Source organism: Nycticebus coucang, chromosome 16 (genome assembly GCF_027406575.1).
Source record: "Nycticebus coucang isolate mNycCou1 chromosome 16, mNycCou1.pri, whole genome shotgun sequence".
In the NCBI taxonomy this organism is placed as follows: Eukaryota; Metazoa; Chordata; class Mammalia; order Primates; family Lorisidae; genus Nycticebus; species Nycticebus coucang.
Window position 1 is genome coordinate 50,008,106 of NC_069795.1, and position 24,312 is coordinate 50,032,417.

General features: G+C 39.7%; 1 protein-coding gene and 1 pseudogene across 1 annotated transcript in view; one reads left to right on the forward strand and one right to left on the reverse strand.

Moving 5' to 3' along the window:
- Positions 1 to 24,312, reverse strand: part of IMPG2 (interphotoreceptor matrix proteoglycan 2) — a 108,484-nt gene that overhangs the window by 59,919 nt on the left and 24,253 nt on the right. The window contains exons 5-7 of the mRNA XM_053565260.1: positions 10,085 to 10,134; positions 8,508 to 8,590; positions 4,048 to 4,209 (exon numbers count right to left, since the gene is read on the reverse strand). Coding sequence (XP_053421235.1) covers positions 4,048 to 4,209; positions 8,508 to 8,590; positions 10,085 to 10,134 — 295 coding nt within the window. The remainder of the gene's footprint in view (positions 1 to 4,047; positions 4,210 to 8,507; positions 8,591 to 10,084; positions 10,135 to 24,312) is intronic.
- LOC128568342 (uncharacterized) lies at positions 8,669 to 8,784 on the forward strand (annotated as a pseudogene).

A 24,312-nucleotide genomic window follows, 5' to 3' on the forward strand; every position in this document is an offset into this window, starting at 1 on the left:
CAGTGGAGACATTGGGCAGCCTTGTCTGGTTCCTGATCTGAGTGGAAATTGTTTCAATTTAACTCCATTCAATACAATATTGGCTGTGGGTTTGCTGTAGATGGCCTCTATCCCAAGTGCCCATCAATCCACGAATGGATTACACCATGGAATATTATGCAGCCTTAAAGAAAGATGGAGACTTTACCTCTTTCATGTTTACATGGATGGAGCTGAAACATTCTTCTTAGTAAAGTATCTCAAGAATGGAAGAAAAAGTATCCAATGTACTCAGCCCTGCTATGAAACTGATTTATGGCTTTCATATGAAAGCTATAACCCAGTTATAACCTAAGAATATGGGGAAGGGGGAGAGGGAAGGGAGGGAGGGGGGAGGATGGGCAGAGGGAGGGTGATTAGTGGGATTACACCTGCAGTGCATCTTTCAAGGATACATGTGAAACTCAGTAAATGTGGAATATAATTGTCTTAACATAATAACTAAGAAAATGCCAGGAAGGCTTTGTCAACCAGTGTGATGAAAATGTGTCAAACTGTGTATAAAACCAGTGTATGGCGCCCCATGATCGCATTAATGTACACAGCTATGATTTAATTAAAAAAAAAAAAAGAATAGGGGAGAGGAGAAGAAAGGAAGAGCAGAGAGAGGGAAGGAGGGCGAGGGTGGGGCCTTGGTGTGTGCCACACCTTTTGGGGGCAAGACACGATTGCAAGAGGGACTTTGCCTAACAAATGCAATCAGTGTAACCTGGTCTATTGTACCCTCAATGAATCCCCACCAATAAAAAAATAATAAAATAAAAATAAAAAGAAATAAAAAAAAAAAGAATAGATATCCAAACCATGAAACTTTTTGGCTATAGTAATTTGCCTTGTTTTACTCTCTGAAAGGAAAGAAAGAAGTATTATAATTCTTATAGGAAGGTGGGAAGAGTAGAATCAGAAGATCGAGGGTTAGTCTCAGCTCTTTTTAGCTGGCACAGTGACCATGCATATGTCTTCTTTTATGGAACTAATACTGCCCTACCCACCCACCACATCTATTTTTTTTTTTGTCTTTTTTTTGCAGTTTTTGGCCAGGGCTGGGTTTGAACCTGCCACCTCCAGCATATGGGGCCAGCACCCTACTCCTTTGAGCCACAGGCGCCGCCCCACATCTATTTTTATAAGATTAAAATGAATGTACCTAAAAGTACTCCATTAACTAAAAAATGTTCTATGACTATGTATTATTACTAACCCCATCTCAGCCTGGTATTGCCATCTCTTGAGTCTAATGTGCAGGTATTGTATTCTAATCTATCATATCCATGAACGTACCTCAAAGTACTTCAGTAAGTGAAAAATGTTCTACGACTATGTATTATTACTAACCCCATCTCAGCCTGGTATTGCCATCTCTTGAGTCTAATGTACAAGTATTGTATTCTAATCCATCATATCATACTATACAAGTGCCCGGTTGTAAGAAGTTATTCTACTTTATTAACATCAATATTAATAATAGGTACAATTTATTGAGCAACTACTATGTGTCTGGTGCTTTGCAATATTATTTCAAGTCCTTGCAACAATCCCAAGAGATACATATCATCACAATTTTATGGATGAGAAAACTGAAACCATAAGATATCCACTAACTTGGCCAGAATCACACTGAAGCCCATATTCTTCCCACTGAATTACACTGCCTCTTCCTCTTTCACCTGCCTCATGATAAATACACTTTAGAATTGGGACCAGAACTGGGAAAACTATGAAGTTCACCACAACTCCCCTCCCTGAATTAAAATGAAGGGGTCTGTAATATATAAAGGAAGGGGCACTTTAACAGGCAAGAGGAAACCTGATTTTCCCTCTGCTTCCCCAGAGGCCAAAGTGAACATGAAGAAGTTACTTGGCCTCTGAGGCCTTGTCTGTCACATGGAGATGCTCATCCACATCACTGCTGTGCGCAGACCAACAGCAGCTACAGAGCGTGAAGCACCACGTGAAGACACTGTGTGTTGACACTGTCACAGCCTTCAGGGACCAACACCCCCAAGCCTCTCGCACGAACCTTTCCCTTTCCCGATGTCATCGTTTGTGTCATCCCAAGCTACTCATCACCTCTCTTTCTCTTACTATTCTCTTCACAAAGAAAAGCAGTAATAGCTCCTGAACCTCACCCTCTCCAAGCAAGCATTCTTGCTTCCTGTATGCCTTCAGTAATACCTACAGAAGCTGAGGGAACAATCTGACTGTGCCCTGAAGGGTGAGAGTTGGAGGCCCCTTTGGTTTGTAGTAAACACAGTGCCAGAGATATGTCCTCCCTCTCCCCCCATTCTACATAAAGGGGCTGTTAGTGGACATTTCACTCCCAGTAAGGGGGCAGGGGTACAGCCATAAGCCAGAGAAAGAGGTATTTCATTGTAGAACTAGACCTTCATCACCCTCAAATCACCTCAAGCCAATAGCTACCTACTTCATAAAGTCCCTGCTGCCAAAGTTTTCCAGACTGTTTATAGGACTTTCTCCAAATCTGCAGTCATTCCATGCAATTGTTTACCAAAGCACCCAGGCATATTAGAGATTCCTTAATCAAAGCGCAGCAAAAACCAGACAGTCAATCCAAGACACGATCTGATGCCAGGTGGCCACTGGCCTGGCTGACATTTCTTCCACATACCATACAGCCTTGCAAGTTGAACTTGGCCACACAGCTAGGAAAATGAATTGTCTGGCCTACACTCCCCTTGTCTGATGGCTGCAATGATGCTGTTTGCCTGACACATGCACATTTTATTTCCCATCTGGACACAGTGTCCGGGGAAGGAAATTAATCCAAGGTAATGGAATTGACAAACTTGGCCAAACAGAACCACATTAAGAGAGAATGGAAAATAAATAAACAGGAAGGAATGATGTATCTTCAGAGCGGGTCAGATGGGCATTCAATGCCTCATTACACAGGAACACTGACTTAATAATCTCATGCTTCCACGGCACTCGACTGAGGGTGACTCTCACTATGTCACCCTCAGTCGAGTGCCGTGGAAGCATAGCTCACAGTAACCTCAAACTCCTGGACTCAACTGATCCCCTTGTCTCAAATCTCCTGAGTAGCTGGGACTACAGGTGCCTGCCACAATGCCCAGCTAGTTCATTTAGGGATACTCTTGCTCAGGCTGGTCTTGAACTCTTGACCTCCAGAAATCTACCCATCTTGGCCTCCCAGAGTGCTAGGATTACAGGTGTGAGCCACCAAGTCCAGCCCCCAAAATCTATCTTTTAAAAAAACACCTCCAACCACCAGCCACATACACCTGAGCTAGTGGGTTCGAATCCAGCCCTGGCCCACCAAAACAACAATGACAGCTGCAACCAAAAAATAGCCAGGCGTTGTGGCAGGCACCTGTAGTCCCAGCTACTTGGGAGGCAGAGGCAGGAGAATCACTCGAGCCCAGGATTTGGAGGTTGCTGTGAGCTGTGGTGCCATGGCACTCTACCCAGGACGACAGCTTGAGGCTCTGTCTCAAAAAAAAACCAAAAAAAACACCTCCAACTAAGGAATAGAGATAAAAAAAAAAAATTATTTTTCACTGGGTATTCTTTTGTATTTCAAAACTTTGTACCAGGTATTACCTATGCTTTAACTATTCAAAATTTTTCAGTTTAAAAAATAATACTAAAGATGAAATTAAAAGAAATCAAATTTAATGTTTTCTTAAGAAAAACAATACACCATATAGAGTTTCTCAAAGAACTTCATTTCTCCCTATAGTGTTAAGTCAAACCCTGCCACAGAATACATTTTTCCTTGGCTACACAGTAAAGGTTGGCAATAACATCTATTTATTAGCAGGGAAAATTTTTGTTCCTATGAAAGAACTCCTCTATTTTGTGAACTTTTCACAGTTTTCCATAGAAATGGCTAAGTCAACACCCCAGGAACCAAGTAAATAAACAGTTTGAATCCTAAATTTACCTTTTAACACTGTTGTGAATATGAAAAAACTCAGATCGCCAGCAAACTATCTTCTTTACTTAAACAAACAAACCACCCACCTCTGAAATAAACTCTTCTATGAGGTGCTGGTAGTGGACACTGGAGGGGTCCTGTAGTTCCTCCCTGTATTGCTTTCCCAAAAGGTGGATGCTGAATTCTGCAATCTGTTCTGTTGCTGGGTTTGTGGTTTCTTCTATCACACTCTCAATTTCATTGCTAATCTGGATTTTAGCAGAAAGAGAAAGAACAATAAATGTCAATGTGTATTCATTCAGCAACAAATATTTCTTGATATTGCCTACAGTGTGCCAGATACAGTGCCAAAGGCAACTTCTAATGACAACCTTCCATATATTTGACTTTGGAACAAATTGGGTATACTTTATAAGACATAGGTGAATATTAAAATTACTATGCATTTGTACATTCCTTTGAACACAAACTAAACAGTTCAGAGTAAAGTAAAAAAAAAAAAATGTAAAAAGCGAGTAAAAAAGTAGTTGACTATGCTATAATTATCATTTAAAATTAGCCTAGAAGAGTGGTTCTCAAACTTTTGGTCTTAAAGCCCCTTTAAACTTTTAAAAATCATTGTAGAGCCCAAAGAAGTTTGGTTTACATGAGTTTTACCGTAAATAATAACAAAACAAAAAGTTTACAAAGAAATGCTTTTTAATACAGGCATTTATTATTTTGAAATAGTAATCCTAATACATGTAAAAATAAAATATTCTGCAAAATCCAGAGCAGTGATTCAGTGTTGAAGGTGGCAGTTTCCATGGAGCATCTGCAATCCTTTGTGACCTGGACTTTGGTTCTGGACATCCTGAAGGGGTAGAACACGGAGTAGAAGGCCTATACACGTTGGAAAGTGAGACCAAATACTCCCACTCAGGCTCGGCGCCTGTAGCACAGTGGTTAAGGTGCCAGCCACACACACCAAGGGTGGCAGATTCAAACCCAGACTGGCCCAGCTAAACAACTGCAACAAAAAAAAATAGCCGGGCGTTGTGGCAGGCTCCTGTAGTCCCAGCTACTTGGGAGGCTGTGGCAAGAGAATCGCTGAAGCCCAAGAGTTTGAGGTTGCTGTGAGCTGTGACACTACGGCACTCTACTAAGGGCAACACAGTGAGACACTGTCTCAAAAAAAAAAAACAAATATTCCCACTGAGTTCCAAAAACTCAATCAACAGTTTGAAGAACACATTAGACTAAATTGAAAGAAAAATAGAAGACAGAACTAAATGTAGCACAGAAAGACAAAAAGTGAAAGTTATTAGCTAAGAAACATGAGAGAGAAAATGAGGCCAGACACATAACCTAATCACAAGAGATAACAGCTAAGAATTTCTCAGAATTTATGTTAGACATAAAGCCTCACATTAAGGAAATGCAACAAATCCAAAGCAAAATGAATAAACATCAATTTAGACCTGTACCCACTTCTGTGAAACTGCAGAATCTCAAATATAGATGTATGTGTGTGTGTGTGTGTGTGTACACCCACACATATACACACATATATTTGAAGATATATATCTTAAAAATAGCCAAAGAAAACAACCAGATTACCTGAAGTGAAGACTGAAGTAGTAACAATACAAGTCAGAAGATAATAAAACAATAATTTGACAGCAAAAGCTCTCATCCAGAATTGGATATAGATTTAAGATATCTTTCTACAATTAGAAGATAAAGAAGAAATTTTCAGGTGATCAAAACTGAGATTGAACCAGTGAGAAACTCCTTTTTTTTTTTGAGAGAGAGAGTGTCACTTTGTTGCCCTCAGTAGAGTGCTGTAGCGTCACAGCTCACAGCAACCTCAAACTCTTAGGCTCAAGCAATTCTCTTGCCTCAGCCTCCCGAGAAGTTGGGACTACAGGCGCCCGCCACAACACCCAGCTATTTTTAGAGATGGGGGTCTTGCTCTGGCTTAGGCTGGTCTCAAATCCGTGTGCTCAGGCAACCTGCCCACCTCAATAATACCCAATAAATGCTGGTATCACTGGCATGAGCCACCATGCCCGGCCAAGAAACTTTTGATAAAGTAACACAAGAATTGTGTATATCAGAAGGGAAATCATCCCAGAAGAAAAGTCTAAAATGCAAAAAATAACTTTAAGAAAATGAAATACTAAACATCTGGGTAAATGGGAAACAAACTTTAACTATATAAATCAAATATAATACAGTCTAATCTGTAGGATTAGAGAGGTAGGCTGGGTGCGGTGGCTCACGCCTGTAATCCTCACATTCTGGGAGATTGAGGAGGATGGATCGCTTGAGCTCACGAGTTCGAGATCAGCCTGAGCAAAAGTGAGATCCCGTCTCTACTAAAAATAGAAAAAAGTGAGGCAAGAGGATCGTTTGAGCCCACGAGTTGGAGGTTTTTGTGAGATATGACACCATAGCACTCTACCCATGGCAACAGCTTTGAGACTCTGTCTCAAAAAAAAAAGAGAGGGAAAGAGAAAGAACAAACATATTGAAAAATAGCATATAAGTCAGGGGGATGATCATTTGAATTACAATTTTCTAATGTTCCTACATTGCTCAGAATAAAACAAAAATGTTGAAAAGCTTAAGCTTTTGTTAAGTTAAATACACATTATCATTTATAGCGTAACTACCAACAAACACAAATACAGCATACAATCTCTAGGAGAGAAGACACAAAAATACATTAGGAAAATAATCGAACTATAAAACTATCCCTTGGGCTTCATTTTAAACTAGAGGTACAGGTAATCTAACTTTTGTCAGGCATCTCTATACCGTTTTGTTTCCCAATGGTACTCTGCTTTGGATATTAATTCATTCCACACAATTCCTTTATTTCTATTACAATGAATGCTATCTCATACTATAAGGGGAGTCCAACCATCTGACCTTTTCTTTTCTGCTGCATATTGAAAGAAGAGTTTGTCTTGGGCCACATGTTAAAAATGCAAACACTAAAAAAAGCTGATGAGTTAAAAAAAAATAATAATAAGTCGGCTCAGTACCTATAGCTCAAGCGGCTAAGGGGCCAGCCACATACACCAGAGCTAGCAGGTTTGAATCCAGCCCGGACCTGCCAAACAACAATGACAACTACAACTAAAAAATAGTCAGGCATTGCAGTGGGCTCCTTTGTAGTCCCAGTTACTTGGGAGGCTGAGGCAAGAGAATCATTTAGCCCAGGAGTTGGAGGTTGCCGTCAGCTGTGATGCCACAGCACTCAACCCAGGGCAACAGCTTGAGGCTGTGTCTCAAAAAAAAAAAAAAGTCCATGCATAATATTTGCAATATAGGCTCAAATAACCTGCATGCAGAGCAGCCTGCAGCTTGGACACCCCTTAAATTGACCTAATATTCAGAGATTGGACATGTATCACATGTACATACCACTACCGCAGACTTAGTTCCTTATGTTGATCAGTTTTTTACAGTCCCTTGGGTGATCAACTTACAGAGGTTCTATTGTATTTATAAAATGCCAATATTTTCTAGCACTGCCTACTTGGGACATGGTTATACTTTGGGTGAAAGTATTGAATCAGGTGTTCACTCTAGGGATCTCAAGTTACCACCAGCCTTGTTCAGTGACAGGCAGGACAATGAGAGGCAGGTTGACTTCACCTGATGTCGTAAGTTAAAATGCTCCAGTTGAGAAGGGAAGGAACAAGGTAACTAAATTGCATCTTTCCTGGGAATATGTTCAGTTAGCGTTTACTCTGTATTAAATACACTAGGATTTATGAACTGCCAATTTTTAAATACAGAATTTAACAAAATATCTAACAAAATATTTTTCTATCTTCCTGGGCTGTGTGTAATATTTTTGTTAATGTGTAATATTTTTTATCATGGTGACTTAGCTAAAGGATCTGATGTTGTGTGGTGGACAGGTTCCTGCTAATAATGGTGCCCTTAAATGCATGGTAATTTCTGATTTCTAAACTACAAAAAGTCTCTATTCTTTCTCCCTATTGAAGAGAAGACTAACACCTGGTCTATTAAAGGATAGAAGAACATAAGCCAAAACCACCTTAGTAAATCACATTGCCTAGCCCACAAGACGCAATGGGCTTCCCACATGACAGTTCTCCAAGCCCCATGTCATTTCATTCACAACTTGAAGCCCTCCCCACCTAGAACTCACAAATAAAAGATTTATTCAGCTCTCTAAGGAATCTCAGATTTTTGTAATTCTATTTTACTTTTTTAGAGATGGTAGTCTCTGTCACCCAGGCTGGAGGGCAGTGGCACAATCATAGCTCATTACAGCCTCAAACTCCTGGACTCAAGTGATCCTCCCCCCTCAGCCTCCCAAGTAGTTGGGATTATAGGCTTTTGTCATCATGACCAGCTTCAGATTCTTTTCAACGTACTGGTTTTAGAATCTACAACATTGCTATAACAGGGTTCTACATGAAGTTCTGTGTAGTCCAGCAGTGAAATATAAACTCTCTCTTAACCACTATTCTTCACAATCAATTCTTCTAAAAATTGATTTACAGAACAGAGCATAACTCACACTCTCATCCGGCCTTTCCAAGCTGCTCTCTGAGGCACCTTCGTGGGAGGCCACCCCTGGGTATGAAACACTGAGAGCAGCACCTAAATAAGAAAACAAAAAAATATATATGAATTCAGTCCCTAAGTTGAAATTCGCATCAGGAATAGGAACTGACTTTAATCGCTTCTCAGCCTTCTGGCTAAGATCAAGTGTAGGAACTGACTGCAAAAATCATTTCTATAAGTTGCTTGCTTTTTGTAGAAATTCAGTACCTTCTAACATCAAAACACATTTCACAGAATCTTCTCAGAACAAGAAATAATTACGACTCATTCAATAAGCATTTATTGAATACCTACTACATGCCAGGGTCTGCACAAGGTGCTAGGGATAGAAAGACTAAGTTCCTACCCTTATGGAGCTATCCCATTAACAGGACACATAATGAAAGAAGTAACTCTACCAGAGGGGAAGTGGGTGACAGTTGGAGATTGGCCACAAAATGACAATTGTTGAAAATGGGCCTCATTTTGCTAGTGTGCTTTTGTACATGTTTGCAATTTCTAATACAGGCATACCTCAAAGATATATTTTTTTTTGGCTTCCTAGGGCATATAAAAGATAGGTTTACACTGTACTACAATGTGGTAGTGTGTGACAGCATTATGTCTATAAAACAACGTACATACCTTAATTAAAAATGTTTTATTGATAAAAAAAAGCTTACATAGGGACACCAAATGAACGTGTGCTCTTGGAAAAATGGTACTGATAGACTTGCTCGGTGCAGGATTGTCACAAATTTTAAATTTGTAAAAACACAGTATCTGCAAGGCACAATAAAGCATAGTGCAATAAAATGAGCCTGTACAGAGACATCTGTGGTTTTTTAAAATAAAAATAAAGCTACTACTGGCAGGGCATGGTGGCTCATACCTGTAATCCTAGAATTCTGGGAGATAGAGACAGGTGGATTACTTGAGCTCAGGAGTTTGTGACCAGCCTGAGCAAAATCAAGACCCTGTCTCTACTAAAAATAGAAAAACTGAGACAAGAGAATCACTTGAGCCCAAGAGTTGGAAGTTGCTGTGAGCTATGATGTCACCACACTCTACCCAGGACAAGAGCTTGAGACTCTGCCTCAAAAAAATATATAACATAAATAAAGCTACTACTAATGTACATGAATTATAGGGGTCAAGGAACATGTTAAACTATATCACAAAATGCAATCATAAAAATTCTGACTTTGAAAAACTCTGCAAGACAAATGTCAAAGGCTGAGGCTAGAAAGGTTCTACTTTTTGCCATACGTAGTGGTTACAGAGTGTTTGCCTTAAAAGAATTCATTAGGTCACACATTTGTTTTAAATGGTGTTTTGATTTGTATTATACCTAACAATTTAACATTTTTAAGTGCCCACGACATAATGAAATTAGAGAAAATAATTACTTTTTCTTGATACTCTCAAACAGCATAGACAGAAACCAGATATTTTTTTAAATGTGAACTGAAAAAAAGTACTCGCTTACAAGATTCTCTTAAACTATAAATAATTTAAAAAAGAAAAATGAGTAAAGGCACAAAAGCATACCTCCCAATGTTGAGGTATCACCAACAGGAACTGGAGATGATAGTTCAGGGCTAGGGAAAAAAAATGTTTGCTGTTAATAAAATGTTAGAAATGTGAGGATTTCCTTTGGGTTTGGGGGTTTGTTTTCTGAAAAGGAAATAATTAGTTCTTCAAACAAGGATTCCCCAAACAAAGTACCATTTAACAGGCTCAGCGCCCGTAGCTCAGCAGCTAGGGCGCCAGCCATATACACAGAAGCTGGCAGGTTCGAATACAGCCTGGGCCTGCCAAACAACGACAACAACTACAACCAAAAAATAGGGTGTTGTGGCAGGTGCATGTAGTCCCAGCTACTTGGGAGGCTGAGGCAAGAGAATTGCTCAAGCCCAGGAGTTTGAGGTTGCTGTGAGCTATAACACCACAGCACTCTACCAAGGGCAACAAAGTGAGACTCTGTCTTAAAAAAAAAAAAAAAAAAAAAAGAAGAAGAAGTACCATTTAGCAAAGTTAAAAAAGAATTAATCCTCATAATCATCTATTTTACATTTATTGATGCTTATTCAACTAGAAGCACCTACTTAAAGTACTTCCCAACTATTTCATCATCCTGTTTTATTTCTTTTCAAGTCTATCACTATGTTAAATTATTTAATTTATCTACTTATTTCTATCCCCATCCCTTAATTCTCTAGAACAGTATTGTCTAATTATGGAAGCCGCTGGACATGTACAGCAATTTAAACTCATTAAATTTAAGCAAAGTTAAAAATTCAGTTCCTCATTCTCATTGGCCACATTTCAAATGCTCAATAGCCACATGTGGCCAATGGTTACCATACTGGACTACAGCAAAGAACCCTTCCAACATCACGGTAACTTCTACTGAACAAGAATGCATTCAGGATCTAATTCCATGAGTTTAGGGACCTTGCCTGCCATATTCCTGTTATATCTCCACCACCTAAAACGGCATCGGCCTTTTAGTAGGCATTAAAAAGATACTGTTGAGGGCGGCACCTGTGGCTCAGGGAGTGGGGCGCTGGCCCCATATGCTGGAGGTGGCAGGTTCAAGCCCAGCCCCAGCCAAAAACTGTAAAAAAAAAAAAAAAAAGATACTGTTGAAATGAATGACTACATGATACTATATGCCAAGCAATGAGCAAAACATCTGTGGTTGATGAAAGTTACTGTCCTATAGGTTAGCTGACTGGATACAAAAACTCAAGCCAGATATTTGTTGCATACAAGAGTCACATCTCAACTTAAAAGACAAATACAGACTCAGGGTGAAAGGATGGTCATCCATATTTCAGGCAAATGGTAATCAGAAAAAAGCAGGTGTTGCAATTTTATTTGCAGATACAGTAGGCTTTAAACCATCAAAAGTAAGGAAGGACAAGAATGGTCACTTCATATTTGTTAAGGGTAATACTCAATATGACGAGATCTCAATTATTAATATCTATGCACCCAACCAGAATGCACCTCAATTTATAAGAGAAACTCTAACAGACATGAGCAACTTGATTTCCTCCAACTCTATAATAGCCGGAGATTTTAACACTCCTTTGGCAGTGATGGATCGATCCTCCAACAAAAAGCTGAATAAAGAAATTCTAGATTTAAATCTAACCATCCAGCATTTAGATTTAGCAGACATCTACAGAACATTTCATCCCAACAAAACTGAATACACATACTTCTCATCAGCCCACAGAACTTACTCCAAAATTGATCACATTTTAGGTCACAAGTCTAACCTCAGGAAATTTAAAGGAATAGAAATTATTCCATGCATCTTCTCGGACCATCATGGAATAAAACTTGAATTGAGTAACAACAGGAATCTGCATACCCATACAAAAACATGGAAGTTAAATAACCTTATGCTGAATGATAGCTGGGTCAGAGATGAGATTAAGAAAGAAATCACCAATTTTTTGGAACAAAACGACAATGAAGACACAAACTATCAGAACCTCTGGGACACTGCAAAGGCAGTTCTAAGAGGGAAATTTATAGCACTGCAAGCCTTCCTCAAGAGAACGGAAAGAGAGGAAGTTAACAACCTAATGGGACATCTCACGCAACTGGAAAAGGAAGAACATTCCAACCCCAAACCCAGTAGAAGAAAAGAAATAACCAAAATTAGAGCAGAATTAAATGAAATTGAAAACAAAAGAATAATACAACAGATCAATAAATCAAAAAGCTGGTTTTTTGAAAAGGTCAATAAAATAGATAAACCTCTGGCCAACCTAATCAGGAAAAAAAGAGTAAAATCTCTAATATCATCAATCAGAAACAACAAAGACGAAATAACCACAGACTCATCAGAAATCCAAAAAATCCTTAATGAATATTACAAGAAACTTTATTCTCAGAAATATGAAAATCTGAAGGAAATAGACCGATACTTGGAAGCACGCCACCTTCCAAGACTTAACCAGAATCAAGTGGAAATGTTGAACAGACCCATATCAAGTTCAGAAATAGCATCAACTATACAAAACCTCCCTAAAAAGAAAAGCCCGGGACCAGATGGTTTCACGTCAGAATTCTACCAAACCTTTAAAGAGGAATTAGTACCTATATTACTCAACCTGTTCCAAAATGTAGAAAAAGAAGGAAGACTACCCAACACGTTCTATGAAGCAAACATCACCCTGATCCCCAAACCAGGAAAAGACCCAACAAGAAAAGAAAATTATAGACCAATATCACTAATGAATATAGATGCAAAAATATTCAACAAGATCCTAACAAACAGAATCCAGCAACACATCAAACAAATTATACATCATGACCAAGTTGGTTTTATCCCAGGGTCTCAAGGCTGGTTCAATATACGTAAATCTATAAATGTAATTCAGCACATAAACAAATTAAAAAACAAAGACCATATGATTCTCTCAATTGATGCAGAAAAAGCTTTTGATAATATCCAGCATCCCTTCATGATCAGAACACTCAAGAAAATTGGTCTAGAAGGGACTTTTCTTAAACTGATAGAGGCTATCTACAGCAAACCCACAGCCAATATCATATTGAATGGAGTTAAATTGGAATCATTTCCACTCAGATCAGGAACCAGACAAGGCTGCCCATTGTCTCCATTGCTTTTCAACATTGTAATGGAAGTTTTAGCCACCGCAATTAGGGAAGAAAAGGCGATCAAGGGTATCCATATAGGGTCAGAAGAGATCAAACTCTCGCTCTTCGCAGATGATATGATTGTGTATCTGGAAAATACTAGGGACTCTACTACAAAACTCCTAGAAGTGATCAAGGAATACAGCAGCGTCTCAGGTTACAAAATCAACATTCATAAATCGGTAGCCTTTATATACACCAACAACAGTCAAATTGAAAAAGCAGTTAAGGACTCTATCCCATTCACAGTAGTGCCAAAGAAGATGAAATATTTGGGAATTTACCTAACAAAAGACGTGAAAGATCTCTATAAAGAGAACTATGAAACTCTAAGAAAAGAAATAGCTGAAAATGTTAACAAATGGAAAAACATACCATGCTCATGGCTAGGAAGAATCAACATTATCAAAATGTCCATACTACCCAAAGCAATATATAATTTCAACGCACTTCCTATTAAAGCTCCACTGTCATATTTTAAAGATCTTGAAAAAACATTACTTCGTTTTATATGGAATCAGAAAAAACCTCGAATAGCCAAGACATTCCTCAGAAATAAAAACAAAACAGGAGGAATCACACTACCAGACCTCAGACTTTACTACAAATCGATAGTGATCAAAACGGCATGGTATTGGCACAAAAACAGAGAAGTAGATATCTGGAATAGAATAGAGAACCAAGAGATGAATCCAGCTACTTACCGCTATTTGATTTTTGACAAGCCAATTAAAAACATTCAGTGGGGAAAAGATTCCCTATTTAACAAATGGTGCTGGCTGAACTGGCTGGCAACCTGCAGAAGACTGAAATTGGACCCACACCTTTCACCATTAACTAAGATAGACTCTCATTGGATTAAAGATTTAAACTTAAGACATGAAACTATAAAAATACTAGAGGAGAATGCAGGGAAAACCCTTGAAGAAATTGGTCTGGGTGAATATTTCATGAGGAGAACCCCCCGGGCAATTGAAGCAGCTTCAAAAATACACTACTGGGACTTGATCAAACTAAAAAGCTTCTGCACAGCTAAGAACACAGTAAGCAGAGCAAGCAGACAGCCCTCAGAATGGGAGAAGATATTTGCAGGGTATATCTCTGACAAAGGTTTAATAACCAGAATCCACAGAGAACTCAAACGCATCAGCAAGAAAAAAACAAGGGATCCCATCGCAGGCTGGGCAAGGGATTTGAAGAGAAACTTCTCTGAAGAAGACAGGCACACAGCCTTCAGACATATGAAAAAATGCTCATCATCTTTAATCATCAGAGAAATGCAAATCAAAACTACTTTGAGATATCATCTAACTCCAATGAGACTAGCCTATATCACAAAATCTCAAGACCAGAGATGTTGGCGTGGATGCGGAGAAAAGGGAACACTTCTGCACTGCTGGTGGGAATGCAAATTAATACATTCCTTTTGGAAAGATATATGGAGAACACTCAGAGATCTAAAAATAGATCTGCCATTCAATCCTGTAATTCCTCTGCTGGGCATATACCCAGAAGACCAAAAATCACAACATAACAAAGATATTTGTACCAGAATGTTTATTGCAGCCCAATTCATAATAGCTAAGTCATGGAAAAAGCCCAAGTGCCCATCGATCCACGAATGGATTAATAAATTGTGGTATATGTATACCATGGAATACTATGCAGCCTTAAAGAAAGATGGAGACTTTACCTCTTTCATGTTTACATGGATGGAGCTGGAACATATTCTTCTTAGTAAAGTAGCCCAAGAATGGAAGAAAAAATACCCAATGTACACAGCCCTACTATGAAAGTAATTTGGGACTCTCACATGAAAGCTATAACCCAGCTACAACTTAACAATAGGGGGAAGTGGGAAAGGGGGGGTGGGTAGAGGGAGGGGAATCGGTGGGATCACACCTGTGGTGCATATTACAGGGGTATTTGCGAAACTTGGTAAATGTAGAATGTAAATGTTTTGGCACAGTAACTGAGATAACGCCGGAAAGGCTATGTCAACCACTGTGATAAAAATGTGTCAAATGGTTTATGAAGTGAGTGTATGATGCCCCATAATCATATCATTGTATACAGTTATGATTTAATAAAAAAAAGAAATTAAAAAAAAAAAAGAAAGTTACTGTCCTATGGACAATGCGGACACCAAATAAATGATTAAAAATGCAATAAGCAGCCGACAGGAGAATACTAGCTGCCCGGGGAGGCAAATGTCCATGAATCACATCCACTTGGGGTGAATCTCTTAACGTAAAGAAAGCCAAGCTTAGAGGAATGACTTGTATCGGCCACACTGTTGACAGGTGTTCTTTAAGTCTCATAGCTGACTTTCACCACGCCGTCCTGCGACTCCAAGCAAAGACCAGAAGAGATGACAACCTGGGAAAGTCCCTGGTCTTAAAGGAAAGACTGTAGGTTTCCTCAAGCCCAGACTTTCACAGATCCCAAAGCATAAGGTTAAAATATAGCGATTTGGGGATGTTAACACTAACATTTGTATATGTTGGTCACTACAAAAGTTTCGAGACAGACTATGTTGTGGTCCATTATTTCACTTCCAAGAAACCCAGTCAACAGTGTCCTTTCTGATCCACCCGTCCAAGTTTCAACTTGCTCAGTTTATTGATGCTGCTGGGAGAGCTTCATTTATGTCCATCCATGCAAATTTTACATTTCTTAATTTTTGTGTATCTCAAAACTTTAATGACCCACAACCCTAAGGTGAAAGGTTGTTCCATTAACCTTTTCCAGAAGTACTGGATCAGTGGTAACAGTGTCAGTTTTCAAATCATAGCTGAAATTAAAAACTGACCAACATTACACAAGCCAGCCTCCTGTGGTGATCTGATCACAGTTAAAAATGTCTCCCTCCTAGGGTGGTGCCTGTAGCTCAAGGAGTAGGGCACCAGCCCCACATACTGAAGGTGGCAGGTTCAAACCGGGCCCTGGCCAAACACTGCAAAAAAAAAAAGTCTCCTTCCTAGACTTGCCCAGGTGCCAGTAAGTCCCATCTCCAGAACCACTCTTTTAGATTACCCTGCTGCTCAAAATTAGGTCATAAGAACTCAAAAACAACAAATAAATAAGACATTTTAACATTATAATAAACATGGCTATAGTATACAGTACAATATAAAGTTTGAATGAATATTAAGAGAAAATATGATAATTCAAAGGCATTTTGCAATTGAAGCTGGAGTGGGAGGGTCAACTAGAGGCATGTTCTCTAAACCTCAGGCTTTGGAAGGAAAGCTGAGAATCAGCAGGTTAAGGAAAAAAATATGAGTCAGTGTGGTGACTTCCACCTGTAATCTTAACACTTTGGGAGGCTGAACCAGGAGGATCACTTGAGGCTAGGACCTCAAGACCAGTCTGAGCAAGAGTGTCTCTACAAAAAAATAGAAAAATTTGCTGGGCCTAGTCCCAGCTATTTGGGAGGAACAAGGATCACTCAAGCTCAGTGAGCTACGATGATGTCACTGCATTCTAGCCCTAGAGAAAGAAAGCATGACCCTATCTCAGAAAAAAAAAGAAAAAGAAAAATCTCACCATAATTATACTTCTGATTTTTAAAAATACTATCTAAAAAATATATTTAACTATTAAACTAAACCTATCACTATTGGTTATTTAAAGCACACTTACATGAAATTACTTACTAAGTGAGCTATCATCTAGAAGAAACTAAAGGAAAATAAAATATGGACAAATCGCTTTGAAGAGCAGAAGAAGGCCTGAATGATGAAAAAACATCAGGAGGCTTCTTGGACTGCAAGAGATAGAGCTAAAAAAAATGGGATTCAGATGCATTTGGAACAGATATCAGCTTAAGCCTGAATAGTGCCTGTCAGTTTTCCATAAGGCAGTACCCACTTCTCAATACCTTCATTTCACTGATGAAAAACATGAGGTCCAAATTGGTAAAGCAATTTTCCCAGGCTCACACAAAAGTTCTGTCTCCAGTTCCCTTTCACAGAAAGACTAATTACAACTGAATTAACTGAGCCCTCATCATGTGTCAAGCACTGTGCTGAGGGCTTAATTTGGTTAAATCACTTAATTCTGGCAACCGCCTTAAAAAAGAGATCTTATTATCCCCATTTAGACAGATGAGGGACTAACGCTAAGAGAAGCCGTGATTTAAATAGGCCCACTGAGCCCTATAAACCTCCCTCTCACCCACTTCAATTCACTGCCTCACAACATGGCCCCTGTGTGGCTCAGACTCTTCAAAAGACTCTTAACCTTCATGATTGTAGCCTATGAAAACTAAACACCCCAAAAAATCAAAGTATGTAAGGTCCTAAAAAGAGGAAGGGAAACCTGGTCAGAGCTGGAGACCTATGGACAGCAACCAGGTAGTGAGGACTAAGGTAGACAGAGGGAAAACAGCACAACCACAGTAACTAGCACAGGATATTGGGATAAGACAATTATCCCCAAGAGAAATTAAACCTCACCTGGGGTGGGCCAAATGGTCCCTCACATGAAAATCAAATTTAAACTCGTTCTCTAAGCAAGCATTCAGAATGGAGAAGTTTGATTACTTCAGTGGAACTAGATTCACCTTACTAAATTCAAAATGACATTATTTTAATGATGGTAAGTAGAAAACTGTCAGAAATTTAAATCACTTGTCTGACACTCCAACTCTTACTCTTTCCACTCTCCTTTCAAAAGACAGTCAAGAAGGGTGCTGCCTGTGGCTCAAAGGAGTAGGGCACAGGCCCCATATGCCAGAGGTGGTGGGTTCAAACCCAGCCCCGGCCAAAAACTGCAAAAATAAAAGACAGTAAAGAACACTTAACAAAAAGAATGTTTTTACATGTTTTCATTAAGTACACCTCTTGCAAGGATCCCTTAAAATGTCACTCACAACAGCACTAGAACACATAGGTGTATGGAGTTTAGTGACAGAAATACTACTTCATTTCTAAGCCAAACCACAAATTTGAAAGTTGTTCAACTCAGACCTTTAGCTTAATACCAGCAGCAAACAACCCTCTACTGTCTCATTTCCTCATCTCACCCAGCACATCTTTCATTCTTCACCACCACTTCTTAATCATGTGAGTGGAATTCAGGTGGGATTGTGTCAAAAGACACATAGAAGGTAAGTTTAAAGACACCATGAAACGAGCCAGACATAGGTTCATATGCAGATTATTACTTACCTTCATTACTTTCTAGACTTTGCTTTGCTCTTGAATCTTTTACTATCATCAGCATGTGACAGACAGCAAAAGAGCTCAAGGCGAGGAGTCTCAGAATCCTAGGTGCTAGTCCAAGTCGTATCATTAACTTTGTGAAAATACCTTAGCTGCTTTGGGCCTCAAGTATTTAACCTCTAAGACAGAAACAGCCTCCTAAAAAAAAAATTCTATTTGGCTTTGTGATCCATGACAGACCTCCTCAACTACAATGTTAACTGAGGCATGCACTCATAAAAATTCCCAAAGAGCAGTCCTTATGCTGAGAATATCACCAGAAATCTGACTTGGGTGACCAGCAGAAATTTAGTATCATTTAACAAATATTTAGCAACCACACATCCTAGGCCAGGCCTTGTACTGGTTTTTTTTTTTTAATCAGGAAAATGCTTTTATTCAGAAGGATTCGGCAGATGTGCACACTGCCTAGGGCTCTCCGTGCTTCCTGAGGCAGTGTGGGACTTTGAAACAATCTTTCAATCTATGAAATGGGCACAAGATAACCACTGCCTACAGACAGTACAACCCCCCCCCCCAAGTAATTTATCTCTACCCCTGCTTTAGTCTTGCTCTGTTGTTCATCTTTTATCTCCATCAGAAGGAAGGAGGTCTGCACCAGGGTACTGAGAATGATACTTTCCTCCTCTTGGAGCTCAGCCTCTGCTGAGCCTTGTTAGCATTGGAGCAGAGCTGAAAACGTCCCTCACTTAGGGGTGTGTGGGGCCCTGGAGAGTCCTCTTCCTGCAGATCAGTATTCAGAAAAGGTTTGTGCCTTTTACTGAAAATCTCTGCATGATAGGAGTTGGTCTACAGGCTTGAGGTTTCTGCGTTTGGGCCTGGATGAGTGGATGAAATGGCTCATCAGCGGTGCCTGCTGCTGCCACAAGTCTAGTTCAGTGGGCTCCTTTGAGAGGGTCCCATTCTGCGATCAGAGCTTGGCAGATCTCATCTCACCATTGTACAACATAAGATAAGTCAATGTTGGGACCCAGATGAGTCCCGTCCAGGAGAAAGGACAGGTTGATTTGGTGCTGCTGAAACAGTCTGATCTGGTGTTCTGTTTGGGGCATCTATCGAGAAAGGCACGGGCTCCCTTTTGCTCTGCTTATCACACAGAGATCTTCGGTTCTGAAACCACATCTGAATTCTTGATTCCCGAAGGCATATTTGTTTAGCCAGTTTCTTCCTGGTAGCAATATCAGGGAATGGGTTTCTCTCAAAGGCTTGAACCAGTTTGCTTCTCTGATTTCTTGTGATGGCTTCCAGGTCTGATTTGGCTTTTTTGGGTATGCATTCCTGACACCAACACTGAGGCTGGTCGTGCTTCTGGTTTTCATCTTTTCCTGAAGAACATTCTGAATTTAATTGTCTCTGTCGTTTTATTCTGTAATTTTTAAACCAATTCTGGATTTTAGATTCTGGAACACCAATTTCTTTGGCCAGTTGTTCCCTGGCAACTTTATCAGGGTGAGAGTCACGGCTAAACCATGCTAGGAGGGTATCCTTTTGATTCTGGTTATAAAAAACCCGGTCTCCATGGGTTTCTGTCTGTAGCATGCCACTTGAAGGGCTGTTCGAATTCATCTTGGGAAGAGAGTCTAGTCTGGGAGATACCAGGCCTTGTACTGGTTATTGAGGGCGTAACAGTAAAACCAGATAGCAGAGAGTTAAACAGTCACTGGGAGATTCTTTGAAAATGGCTGGCTGTAGTAGAGACAAGTGCTAGAGGAGAGGTTTTTTTTTTTTTTTTTTTGGAGACAGAGTCTCACTTTGTCGCCTTCAGTAGAGTGCTGTAGTGTCATAGCTCACAGCATCCTCATATTCCTGGGCTCAAGAGATAAATCCTCCCCAGCTATTCAAGAGGCTGAGGCAAGAGAATCGCCCAAGCCCAAGAGCTGGAGGTTGCTGTGAGCTGTGACGCCAAGGCACTCTACTGAGGGCGACAAAGTGAGAATCTGTCTCTTTAAAAAAAAAAAAAAAACTGCTATGTTTAAAGAGACCAGGAGGTTTCATCAATGAGTCCTGTCCAATCTTTAAGGCCAAAGAAAAATATTAAAATATCTCCAATTTATTTTGTAAAGTTAACAATACCTTAGTACCCAAACCTGATAATAAAAGTATAAAAAATACATTTAAAAAAAAAGATAAATCCTCCTACCTCAGCCTCCTAAGTAGCTGGGACTACAGGCACCCAGCACAATGCCCACATATTTTTAGAGACAGGGTCTTGCTCTTGCTCAGGCAGGTCTCAAACTCCCAAGCTCAAGCAATCCACCCACCTCAGTCTCCCAGAGTGCTAGGATTACAGGCGTGAGCCACCACACCCGGCCAAGAGAGAGAGCCTTTTTAAAAAGAGGTAACATGGAAGAGACTTGAGCATGTTTAAATACTAATGAGGAGTTAATAAAGAGATGTTGAAGACTCAGGAGAGAAAAACAGGCAGAGGCTTCTAAGAAAAGATGGAATGCAGTACATTCTGAATACAGGTGAAAAATGTTTAATTAAGAGATTGGGCAAATGATAGTGGGGGAAGCTTAAAATGGGATATAGCAGGATATTTGTTATAAGTCATACATTAGCAAATGAGTTAGAATTCACACAGAGTCCTACAATTTAAATTACACAGAAGAATTGTGAGAGGCAAAATAATAGCCTTCCAAAGATGTCCATATCTTAATCCCCAGAACATGTGAATGGGCCAGGTTACATGGCAAAGAGGAATTAAGGCTGCAGATAGAATTAAGATTGTTAATCAGCTGACCTTAAAATAGACAGAGTATACTGGGATATACAGTAGGCCCAACGTAATCACAAGATCCCTTAAATTTGGAAGAGGAAGGTAGAAAAAAGTTAAGAGTGCCATGATGGGAGAAAGACTTAACCAGACTTTAATTGCTGGCTTTGAAAATGGAAGAGGGTGTTTAGCCAAATGTGGGTGGTCTCTAGAAGCTGGAAAAGGCAAGAAAACAGATTCTCCCTTATGGCTTCTGGAGAGAAATGCAACCCTATCAACACTTTGAAACCCCCTGAGAGATTTCTGAACCACAAAATTATAAGATAAGAAGTCTGTGTAGTTTTAAGCTGCCAAGTATGGGTTAATTTGTTTCAGCAGAAGTAGAAAACTAATACAAGAATCCCTTAACATGGAGAATATAAAAATGATCCCCCAAAAAATCACAAAAATAAATTTGAATATAGACACGTGATAGGCAAATTAGGATTTTAATGGATGACTATTGAGAGAACCAGACCAACGCCATCTTGGGCAGCTGACGCTATCTTAGGAGTTAAGCTTCGTTTTCTCCACCATTTTGTTTTGGAAGTTTCACTTTCCTGTAAAAGCAGGCATTTCCCCGAAATCATGAGGCAACCGCCTCCCAATCAGGAACTGCCCTCTGGATCAGGCCATATGGCAGGTCCAATGGCAGCCAATCCAGAAGCAGCTCCTTTGTTCAAGTTGTATACACCCCACTTGCTGCACTGCATTATAAAAATCCCCTGCTTCAGAGCTCGGGGCTCTTGGCTTGGATCCATTGTAGCCGAGCCCCCTGGAGCCCAAGCTAGAGCTTGCAATAAAAGGCTCTTTTGCTTTTGCATCGGAATCGGCTGCCTGGTGGTCTTTGGGGACTTCGTGATCTGGGCACAACAACTATAATACCTAATTGGAGAAAGACCAGCTTAGTAAATACTTAGGTCACTCCCTTGTTTCCCCTCCCTGAGCAACCTCACTCCAGGTCACCCCCTCTCACCAGCTAACACAGTTGACAGTTTCCATCTGACGCCAATCTGATTTGCCTGAGATTCATGGGAAGATACAAAGTTTTAAATTCTCGAAATTCACTTATATTTTAGTTTGCATGTATTGTTATTTTTGCATACTCCCTATTTCCTAAGAATAATGAATAATATTTTGAGTCCCCTATTATACCTAACATAGGCAGTGCCTTATCAAGAAAAATACAAGATACAGCCGATTCTGCTATGATATTTACTTGTGAATTTGCTTCAACATGATTAATATATCAGGAAAAACTGAGTATAACACAAATTTCTCCATTACTTATGCACAATTTCACTGTGAGAAACAATTAGGTGAGAAACTATACCCAGATGAAGAGAGGTCACATAGGAATATACAAAGCGCTCACAGGCACCATACCTCAAATATTTTCTAGTGACTTCAGTTTGCCAAAAATGTGTTGGGAACAACGCTCATCCTCACCTGGTATTACAACTCCCCAGCTGACTTCAGATCACCCTCCTTCCATCACTTTGTAGTAACTCACAAGCTACAAACTTCCAAGCTGCTACTTTCACAAGCACATGTTAGGGATTCTTCCAAGTTAAGTGACATATTTATTAGGTAATTTATGTATTTCTAACCACATGGGATATTTAAACTGTGCTGCCATGTTTATTAGGTTTCTCTCTTTTTAAGTATTATTAACAAAGGTTTTGATTGTTGTGCTCATAGCTTTATTTTTCCCATTGGCCCTGTAGTTTTTATTGCATGATTTTCAATAGTTTTTAGGAAAGCATATATACCGTGTAGCAGAACTAACTGTATGATGAATAAATTCTGCTTTCATAGAAAGTTTCTGGGTAAACCCTCATGTGTTTGTTTGTTCTAAGGCTATCTTTGTAACATAGTATGATATTCACAGTACTTAGCAGTTTGTCAAAGCCACAGGATAAATTCTACTCCATTCCCCTAAAGCTGCCAGTTTTCTGTAGTAGTTGAGGAAATAAATCATTGTATATAAAACACATACTGACCTATTATAAAGTAAAACACAAGAGTACATGACGTTTTAAGAAAAGAAAAGGAAGTCTGAATTTCTGAAAAAACTCTTAGAGCTATTCTATTCATACTTTCTGCCCTTGGGGAACTCAATGAGAGAAAAGTTGATAAACACTGTTCTAAGCAAATTTTAAAATTCCCTTTGCTGACAAAGAATAATAAAAGAAATAACAAAATCACTCTGGCTGCTGTGTTGAGAATGCACTGTAGAGGGAAAGGGTTAGAACTGTTAAGAAGCTATTGCAAAAGTAAAAGATGCTGGTTGCTCCATTCAATGGTAGCAGATGGTGAAAGTGCTCAGAGTCAAGGTGTATTTTGAATATAAAGGCAGCATAATTTCCTTATGGATAGGATGTAAGGTATGAGAAAAAGGGGAAAATAAAGAATGACCACAAAGGTTTGACAGATATAATGATGTTGTCACTATAGGGATAGAGAAGGCTGCAGCTAGTAGAGTTAATCAGGGTGGGAGCATGGGAGGATCGGGAGTTCAACTGCAGATATGCTGGGTTGGAGATCCCTATTGGACATTCAGGTAGAGATGTCATCATAAATATGAGCTGTCTTCCTTTCACTTAATAGATAAGGACACTGTTTTAAGTGATTCATCTAAAACCAAGTGGCCAGTTAGACGTGGAAAGAAAAGTTCTTTTGACCACCAGGCCAGTTGTATTCCTACGCTATCCCCAGAGAGCGGAGTACGTTCCATTAAAAGAGACTCATTGTTTTTTTTTTTTTTTTTTTTTTTTTTTTTTGTAGAGACAGAGTCTCACGGTACCGCCCTCGGGTAGAGTGCCGTGGTATCACACAGCTCACAGCAACCTCTAACTCTTGGGCTTACATGATTCTCTTGCCTCAGCCTCCAGAGCAGCTGGGACTACAGGTGCCCGCCACAACACCCGGCTATTTTTTTTGTTGCAGTTTGGCCGGGGCTGGGTTTGAACCCGCCACCCTCAGCATATGGGGCCGGTGCCCTACTCACTGAGCCACAGGCGCCGCCCGAGACTCATTGTTTTAATGAATCTGACGAGACTCATTGTTTTAATGAATCTGACAAACAACATTTTTATTGGTAAACAAATTCT